At 34.3% G+C, this 9,019-nt stretch overlaps 2 protein-coding genes across 3 annotated transcripts; both read left to right on the plus strand.

Moving 5' to 3' along the window:
- The first annotated feature begins 292 nt into the window (after window positions 1-292).
- Window positions 293-3,746, plus strand: LOC111908459 (uncharacterized). The gene is made up of 7 exons (XM_023904288.3): window positions 293-883; window positions 1,660-1,759; window positions 2,288-2,353; window positions 2,558-2,675; window positions 2,949-3,031; window positions 3,184-3,245; window positions 3,350-3,746. The coding sequence occupies exons 1-7, from the start codon at window positions 675-677 to the stop codon at window positions 3,459-3,461; spliced, it is 750 nt and encodes a 249-aa protein (XP_023760056.2). The 5' UTR covers window positions 293-674; the 3' UTR covers window positions 3,462-3,746.
- Window positions 3,747-4,103: 357 nt separating this feature from the next.
- Window positions 4,104-9,019, plus strand: LOC111908436 (ubiquitin carboxyl-terminal hydrolase 5). Of its 2 annotated transcripts, XM_052767604.1 has the most exons (10): window positions 4,295-4,434; window positions 5,303-5,450; window positions 6,303-6,533; window positions 6,617-6,821; window positions 6,958-7,053; window positions 7,193-7,495; window positions 7,577-7,717; window positions 7,851-8,021; window positions 8,132-8,578; window positions 8,679-9,019. In XM_052767604.1, the coding sequence occupies exons 2-10, from the start codon at window positions 5,314-5,316 to the stop codon at window positions 8,829-8,831; spliced, it is 1,884 nt and encodes a 627-aa protein (XP_052623564.1). In that variant the 5' UTR covers window positions 4,295-4,434; window positions 5,303-5,313; the 3' UTR covers window positions 8,832-9,019. The 2 variants fall into 2 exon arrangements, with proteins under 2 accessions (XP_052623565.1, XP_052623564.1); XM_052767605.1 differs by lacking the exon at window positions 5,303-5,450 and having other exon boundaries at window positions 4,104-4,434.

Consider the following 9,019-nt stretch of genomic DNA (forward strand, 5'->3'; position numbering starts at 1 on the left):
ATAATCCATATTGAATAAAATAGAATGTTTGTTAAATGCGTTCTATTTTAAACCTAAAAATTCCAAAGAAAAAACATGAATTAAAACTATAACCTTCCAGAACTAATTATTATAATTTTAAATCATAATAAACAATTTTAACAACTATTTCAAACGTCTAGTTATAATTTTTTTTTAAAGGATTTTCATCATATTCGTGGTTTGTACGAACATCTTCACGGGTATCAAAATAATAATTGTTGGTTGGTTTTACGCATGGCATGAATCAGTCCCACTGGTCTTACAGTTTCCCCCGAGTTGTAAAGATGTAAGAAGTAAGGTCAGTAGTCTTTTTACTGCACATATAGCCCTTGAAAGATGGGTGAAATTGATCCCACCACCGCCCAAGATGGGTCAAATTGCTCGTGGATCGGCAAAAGGATCTTTACTTAACATATCCGTACTGACTACCGATTCTCTCTCTCATCCGCCCCCCCTCGTTGCCTTTCTCTGAAGTCTGACCCTCTTCCTATAAACAAATCGGAACTTTAAATCGGCTTTCCTTTCTCGTCAACTACTTGTTCCCCATCTCAATTTTATATTCACCCGACAAACCAAACGGATAATCCTTTTAGTATTTCACAATCGACTTATTTGAAAGTAGTCCAGAAAGATTGTGTTTTTATTGAATATTGATGGCGGCGAGTGCAAACCCTTCTGCAAACAACAACGGGTCAACCAGCAATGGAAATGGCGCCACCACCGCCAATAACAGCGGTGGTGGCGCCGCCGTGCAGGAGAATTCGGTGGTGGGTCCTACTCAATCTGCCTTAAGGCACAACCCTGGTCTCGCGGTTGAATGGGCTCCGGATGAACAGTCCCTTTTGGAAGAGCTGCTCACTAAGTATGTAATTCTTTATTATGTTAATCGTTGCTAGAATTGGAGATTTTAGGGGTTAATTATTGTTCATATGCTTTGATGGTATGATAATTTTTGGGGGTTTTCTGTTTTTTCGTGTGATTATCAACTGGGGATATTCGTTGTTGCTTTGTTTATCGTGTTAGATCTCGAAGTGTCTGGTTTTGTAGAATCATTTGCTTGGCGACTTGATGATTGCTTTGATATTTGTAGGGTCTTGGGATTTGCATGCTTTGTTTCTAAAATTTGGTTCAAGCGATTTTATTATGTTTCGATAATTCTGCTGAATCTTGGAGGAAATTATTAGATTGTCAGGGTCCCCTCACCCAAACAACTCAACCACCCCCATAGCTCCTACGTAGAGCTCAACAAACCTAGATTTATGAATACTATGCAGTTACATCTTGACTTAATAGGCTTAACAGTACCTGACTTAATCCTGCAAGCTGTATTCAATGTTATTTTCTGACTTAAAGCAGAGAAAACCGTTGAAAGGAGGCTTTCCCCATTAAGTCCTAACTTTATTCAAATCCTTCTTTTGTGCTTGATCTTATTGTCATATGATGATTTCTCTGTTCATAAATCACCAAGATTTACCTTAAGCTTGAAAATTTTGATTACACGAAAGAAAAAAACATGAAATGCTAGAAAGAAGAGGAATATATGAATGATCTATTGATATCTTTTGTCTAAGTAGTATCTCTACTTGTTATGTTATTTTCATTTGTTACAAACATTCATATTGTATGTGAGTTTTGCAGATATGCCTCAGATAGTAGTTTATTGCGTTATGCAAAGATAGCAAAGAAGTTGCAAGATAAAACAGTTCGGGATGTGGCGCTTCGTTGTAGATGGATGTCGGTATGATCGTATTATTCCTCTAATCATGTGGATTTTTTCTACAACACTCTTTTCTTCAATAATTCAAAAAAAAAAAAAAATCAGATCTGAATTTGAGTAAGCAAGTCCTAACCAGCTAAATAATTGTGGGGGGGGGGGGTTTCTTTTTCTTTCAAATGCATTTCATACATACGAGCTAATGTTGTCGCTCAATTATGTTTTGTACTTAATGGCTAAAGGAATCACAATATACTTTTGGTTACATCAACTTGTGATTCAGGACACTCTTTTGGCATTTATAGATTATTCCAAAGTAGTTGTGTATGCTAAAAGAGAAACACAGATAAATTAGTTAAATGGTAGCATAAATCCTTTATGCATCATAAATACTGAATCATATATAATAGTTTTTTAATCTTTAAGGCAAGAATAGTACGAAATAGAGGCCATGTTCCATTGTCTTGGTTATTATACATTGCTTTATTGACTGCATCAACTCTTGCTTATGTGTTTTTTTTTTTTTTTTTTTTTTTTTTTTTTTTTTTCCAGAAAAAGGAAAATGGCAAGAGAAGAAAAGAGGACAATAATTCGTCGAGGAAAAATAAAGATAAAAAGGTATATTTTATGGATTCGTGAGTCATCCGTTTTGTTTATGGTGGTAATGATGATTTTTATTGTTTGATCTTGTTTATTTGAGTTTACGTCCTTATTTTATGTATATAGTTAAGATTTGTTTATTGCATGATTCATTAAAGTAAAGATAGAAGTGCGAAGTGTAATTAATTATTATTTATTGGGTTTTGTGTTTGTATGTTTTAGGAAAAAGTAACAGAGAATTTGGTAAAGTCATCTTCTCATACTACAAACCGTCCTAATGGCCCTCCTTATGCCCAATCAGCAGTTTCTATGGACAGTGATGATGGTATCTCTTACAAAGGTTGCTGCATTCTACTCTTAACTCATTTCTCAATTATAAATAACAAACTAAATGCCAATATTATTATTAATTAACTTCTTCAGACATATGCATATCAATCTAGTTTTTTTTTTTAAGTGATCTGCATCCGTATATATGTATATAGCTACTACAAGATGCAGTTTCTTTTTGACTTAATGAGGACAAAATACAGATGTATTGTAATTTATGTAAAGCTTTTCTTTATACATATCTGTTGGTTGTTTTTCTTTGACTGAAGTAGTTTTTCTGCAGCCATTGGGGGTACAGCTGGCCAGCTTCTTGAGCAAAATGCTCAGGCCTTGGATCAAATTTCTGCAAATTTTGCTGCTTTCAAGGTAAATATTTCTCCAATTCAAATTTTGATTTGAATTTTCAATAATGATGATAATGCAACAAAGCTAGCTTAGCCATTGAATTGTCTAAATTACCCCTCCCCCTCTAGGATGGGTTGATTATAATGTTGTACCCTGACCCTCTCTCATGACAGGTGCACGAGAACATAAATCTCTTCTGCCAGGCCCGAAATAACATTGTTGCAATCTTGAACGAGTATGTTATTTGAACTGTTGTTATTAACAAATAAAATATGTCATCTTTAAGTGTTGTTTGGGTAACATTGTGTTTAAAAAATGTTTATATGTATAAAATTGCAGCTTAAACGACATGCCAGAGATAATGAAGCAGATGCCACCACTGCCTGTGAAGATTAATGAGGAACTCACCAACTCCATGCTTCCCCATGCATCTTTGCAGAAAAAATCTTGAATCCACTTTTGCTTCCTGGATCTTTCTTGGCTTCTTTTGACCACTGTCATCAGGTGCAGCAGCTGCCTTTTCACCTCAAATCTGGAGATGATGATGATGATGATGCATCATGCATGCTGTGTTTTGAGTTATTTGTCGAAATGTCTTGTGTAGAGTCCTTTTCTACTTATTAGATGTATGTAAATATGTGTGTAGTTTGTGTCAATTATCAAAGGAAGGATTCTCGGACTCTGTAAAGTAAATTATATTCTAGGATCGAATCAAGTTGATTCAATGTTTCTTCTCTGTCCAACTCCAACCCAATACAACCCAAACCGAAATAAGGTTAACTTTAGATTTATATTTTATATGTTGATGTCATAAATGTATCCTTTCTTTCTTTTCTTATTCTATTTTACAACTTTTCTTTTTTTCCTTTCTCTCCAAACTCTAGATTAGGATGTCCAAAAGCCGAAAGAATCGATTTTTTTGTTATACAATGACACATGTCAGGTAAATTAAAAAAATATTTTTAACGATAGTTTTTTTTTATTGATTTAAAATAAGCTTTAAAAATAGTCAATGATACACACGACAATAATTAAAAAAAAAAAAAAAAAAAAAAAAAAAAAATTCCAAGGGACATCTCATCGATTATACAAAAATTTTGGTATATGTTTATGGAGCCTCAAAATTTTGGGGTTGGTAGGGATGCCTCTTGGTGGCGTCATACCCAGTGACAGCAATCTGAAAACCACATGGCAGGGGAAGTTGTGAGGAGCATAGCTTCCGGTTTCACCGACTCCAAATTATGATAAAACCTCATGTATTTTCTACTCTGAAAATCTGAAGAAGCTATGATGGAGGTTTTGATGGTTGGTGTTCGTTCACCGGAGCTGTCGCCGGAGGAAGAAAGACAGATGATGAGAGACATTGCAATGGCCGGCGAAGCTCAAACTAAGGAAGGAGATACATTTTGTCTAATCACTCAAAGGTAATAATGATAATGATCTCTCATAAATCGTGTAATATCTACTGCTTCATCGTTCATGTACTGCGCTCAGTTTAGTAAAATCGGTTGAATATCATTAGATCACATAATGACAAAATAAGGAATCTGTAATGATCATATCAACGATGACAATTTGCAATTAAGAAATTTTAATTAGAGAATTAGAGAAGTTTGTAATCATTACTATTGCAAATATAATGCTTATTACAAGGAGGGAGTAGTACCCATATAGATTTTTTAATGATTGAATTTGCTGATCCTTTTTTGGTTGAATTTAGATGTTTTGGAAGATTAGGGTTTCAGTATATCTAGTTGTGTGGTTGCTGCAAGAGAAATTGGGGCTTTTGTCTGTTTTTTTTTATATGTTGATGTAGGTTAGTTCATAGTCCTTCTCTATAATTGGGAGTTGTAGATGAACTTGCTATTTCTTAACCAAATGCAAGAGAAATCTGGGCTCTTAAGTTTAATGGTTTGATACCACAACCATTTCTTAACCAGATGCAAGAAGTTTATCAATCTGTTATATTGATTTGTAGCACTGACTGTTAAGGTTTAATGTGGCTATGTGTAAGAGAGCTAAAATAAAATGGAAGTTTGTGGGTGAAAGGATAGTTTTGAAACCAGAATAATGTTAAAGTTAAAAACTAACCTGACTTATGCAAATTTAAGCCAACAGTGAATGTGGACTGTTTTTAGGTGATTATTATTTTCCAACTAAGAAAGTAATTAAATTGGGCGCGTTAGGGGTATAAATTAAGCCTCTGTCTCTTCAAAGCTTTACTTACACCCTTTAAGAGACGCTCCTCGACCGACATTGGCTCAAAAATCTTGGTTGAATTTTGCGTGTCAGGGAGTGAAGGCATGGCGGAGATTTCAACAGCAAATGGTAATTTGACGGATCTGTCCCCGGAGGAAGAAAAACAAGTCATATCAGGCTTTGCAAGGAAAGGTGAAGCTGAAGCCAAAGAAGGAGATACCTTCTTTCTACTTTCTCTGAGGTAGGTAATCACATTGTATATACACGTCTCTTGTGAATCTTGTGTCTTTGGTAACATTTATAATGGCAATTGGATCGATATGTTAAAATCCTTTTCCGGAAGAATGTAGATCTTTAATTTTTTTTTTTTAGGGTTTTAGTAGTATATGTCTAGTGGATCCTATATCTTTTTACTACATGCATACTTGTTTTAGATGATGATTGAATTTGTTGATCCTTTTCAGTTAGAATTAATTAAGGGTCTTAGCATCCAGTTTTCTGGTGCTAGAAAATTGCGGGGTTTTATGCGTTTCTGAAACCAAGGATTTGAAATCTAGCATTCCCTTTCCATCATGAATGGACGTATATGGATGTGAATTACTTCACTTCACTAATGAAGTTGTATGGTATGAAATCTAATATTAGGTAGATCTATAGGATTTGTATGTTACATCATTTGTATAACTGTAGGGGATCCACTTCCATTGATAACTTGTAAGATAAGCAATTTATTAGCCTTAGGGAGCATAATATTTTCATGTTAAGAAGAAATTAAGATTTAGATCTTGCTTAAAGGGGTTGGTATATTAATAATCAGTTTTATAGTACATTAATGGGAGGCCACTCTTGGGATCAATCTGCTAAAAGTATCTATTGCATTAAGGTAGAGTTCAGCTACATGCTTTGTTATATGTGTACACATGCCATTCAATTTTTGAACACTCCTCCTGACTTATACATACATACAACATATGTTTGCTCAAATATTTCATCTTCTGTTTCATTGCTTATGATTGACATATGTTTGATCAAATGTTTCATTAGTAATAGTAAGTTGGAAGAACTCAATCATATTTACACTGATTTCCTACAGATGGTGGCGAATTTGGTCTGCATTTGTTAATCAAAGCCCAACAATTACTACAAACGATGGATCATCTATGGAGTATCAAGGTTCAGGTAGAAGGCCCCCAAGCATTGACAATTCTGATTTGATCTGTGAATCATCTTCTGAGGATTCAACTCCTGAGATCTATGATACATTGGTAGAAGGCACTGATTACATATTGGTTCCAGAAGAAATTTGGAATCAATTGTATGCATGGTTAGTATGAACGTGCATAACATCCTTCTTCTTCTACTTCTTTGTCATTGTATTATAATTATTTAATGTATTATGAGGTGCAGGTATGGTGGAGGTCCTGCATTGGCTCGAAAAGTTATAACCCGTGGTTCTTCACAAACAGAATTGACTGTTGAAGTATATCCTTTACGCCTTCAACTGCATTTTGTTCCAAGGGTTGACCATTATCCCTTAAAAATGAGCAGAAAGGAAACAATTGGAGCACTACACAAGAAGGCTTGTCAGATTTTTCATCTTATTCCATATCAAGTAAATGATGTCTTATATGAATCTTTCACCATTTGATTATCTTTAAGATTTGTCTCCCTAATATTTTCATATATATATATATATATATATATATATATATATATATATATATATATATATATATATATTGTTTTAGGTACGCATTTGGGATTACTATGGTCGTTGCAAACATGCTTTATTGAATGACCTAGATGCAACGCTTGATGATGCCAACATACAAATGGATCAGGATGTGAGTTACTTTTTCCATTAGTGTGTTACACAACTCACATATATATATATATATATATATATATATATATATATATATATATATATATATATATATATATATATAACTCTTTTCACTGGATATGAAAATGATTATACAGATTCTGGTGGAAGTCATTGGTCACAATGGCCGTTGCAAAACTGTTGTTCAAGGGAATGGTTGTGCATACATTGACAATGGTGTGTCTAAAAGTAAAACCTGCAAGTCAAACCTGTGTTTAACAAACAAGGCAGGCACTATAAAGGGTGGTTCTTGTGTTGGTTTAATTGGATTGCTTAATTTGGGAAACACCTGCTTCATGAACACTGCTATACAATGCCTTGTTCATACACCACAATTTGCTCGCTATTTCCTTGGAGATTTTCATCAAGAGATAAACAGGGAAAATCCTATAGGCATGCAGGTAAAATTAAAATGCCTCATTTTTCACTTTTAATCGAAAATAAGTCTAAAGGTAAAATATATATATTTTTTTCTCGTGTAGGGAGAGCTAGCATTGGCATTTGGTGAGTTGGTTAGGAAGTTATGGGCAGCAGGTCGGGCAGTTTTTGCACCTCGGGTATTCAAAGCAAAACTTGCCCGTTTCGCACCACAATTTGCTGGAAATAATCAGCATGATTCTCAGGTTCGTTTTTGCTTTGTTGACTTTTCATGAATTTAGGTCTACATATATATATATATATATATATATATATATATATATATATATATATATATATATATATATATATATGTTTGATGTTTTTATGTGGGGTCAGGAACTTCTTGCTTTTTTGCTGGATGGACTCCATGAAGATCTGAACCGGGTCAAAAAGAAGCCTTATAACAAGTCCAAAGACGCTGATGGGCGACCCGATGAACAAATTGCTGATGAATACTGGGCAAATCACATCTCTCGCAATGATTCAATAATTGTTGATGTTTGCCAAGTGAGTTCATTATTATTATTATTATTATTATTATTATTATTATTTTAATTTAATCATTTATCATGAAAATGTTTTACAGTAGTATTTTAATTTTATATTTTGACGTACAGGGGCAATACAGGTCGACTTTGATTTGTCCTACATGTGAGAAGATGTCTGTTACGTTTGATCCATTCATGTATCTGTCATTACCAATTCATTCAGAATCAGCAGTGAGTATTTATAGCTGCATAGAAGGTTTCCTGGGTGAGGAACCGTTGGTACCTGAAGACATGTGGTTCTGCCCTCGATGCAAAGAGAGAAGGCCAGCAACTAAAAAACTGGATCTTTGGAGGCTTCCGGAAGTGCTAGTGATCCATTTAAAAAGGTTCTCGTATAGCAGAACCATGAAAATTAAACTAGAAACATACGTTGACTTCCCTCTTCATGACTTTGACTTGTCAACATATGTTGCTAATAACAAAAACAGTCATGGTTCTCCTCAAGTATACCAACTTTATGCTTTGGCCAATCACTATGGCAACATGGGAGCTGGTCACTATACTGCACATGTCAAGGTTTTTTGCTCCTTCACAAACTTTACACTTGTTTTAATTAATAATAACTTTAAATATTCGTTGTTATTGTTTTGACTTTTGTGGGATGGATTGGATGCAGCTTATTAACCAGAACAGGTGGTACAGGTTTGATGATAGCCATGTTTCAGGCATCATTGAAGATGATGTCAAGTCGAATGCTGCATATGTGTTATTCTACAGGAGGATGAAAACCGATACCAATGGGACCCACTCTTTTGCCTTGCATAAGTAGGTAGGTCATCATTATGCATTCATATGTGTAGTGTGATTCACTACAGTTTCTAGTTTAATACTATCGTATCGTATTGGATTGCTGTTCTGAAGAATAGAATTTCAGGAACAAACCTAAGTCTAAAATAATCAACTTAAGTTGAAGTTTCCATAACATATTAATATTATGCTGGGGAATTTTGGATTTAA

This window comes from Lactuca sativa, chromosome 9, assembly GCF_002870075.4.
Source record: "Lactuca sativa cultivar Salinas chromosome 9, Lsat_Salinas_v11, whole genome shotgun sequence".
Classification (NCBI taxonomy): Eukaryota; Viridiplantae; Streptophyta; class Magnoliopsida; order Asterales; family Asteraceae; genus Lactuca; species Lactuca sativa.

Excerpts from the sequence above, each read along its gene's own strand:
- LOC111908459 (XM_023904288.3), top strand. The coding sequence starts at position 675 with ATGGCGGCGAGTGCAAACCCTTCTGCAAACAACAACGGGTCAACCAGC. Across the intron at positions 2,354-2,557 it reads GGAAAAATAAAGATAAAAAG|GAAAAAGTAACAGAGAATTT; the intron begins GTATATTTTATG and ends TGTATGTTTTAG. Across the intron at positions 3,246-3,349 it reads ATTGTTGCAATCTTGAACGA|CTTAAACGACATGCCAGAGA; the intron begins GTATGTTATTTG and ends ATAAAATTGCAG.
- LOC111908436 (XM_052767605.1), top strand. The coding sequence starts at position 4,298 with ATGATGGAGGTTTTGATGGTTGGTGTTCGTTCACCGGAGCTGTCGCCG. Across the intron at positions 6,822-6,957 it reads TTCATCTTATTCCATATCAA|GTACGCATTTGGGATTACTA; the intron begins GTAAATGATGTC and ends ATATTGTTTTAG. Across the intron at positions 7,054-7,192 it reads ACATACAAATGGATCAGGAT|ATTCTGGTGGAAGTCATTGG; the intron begins GTGAGTTACTTT and ends ATGATTATACAG.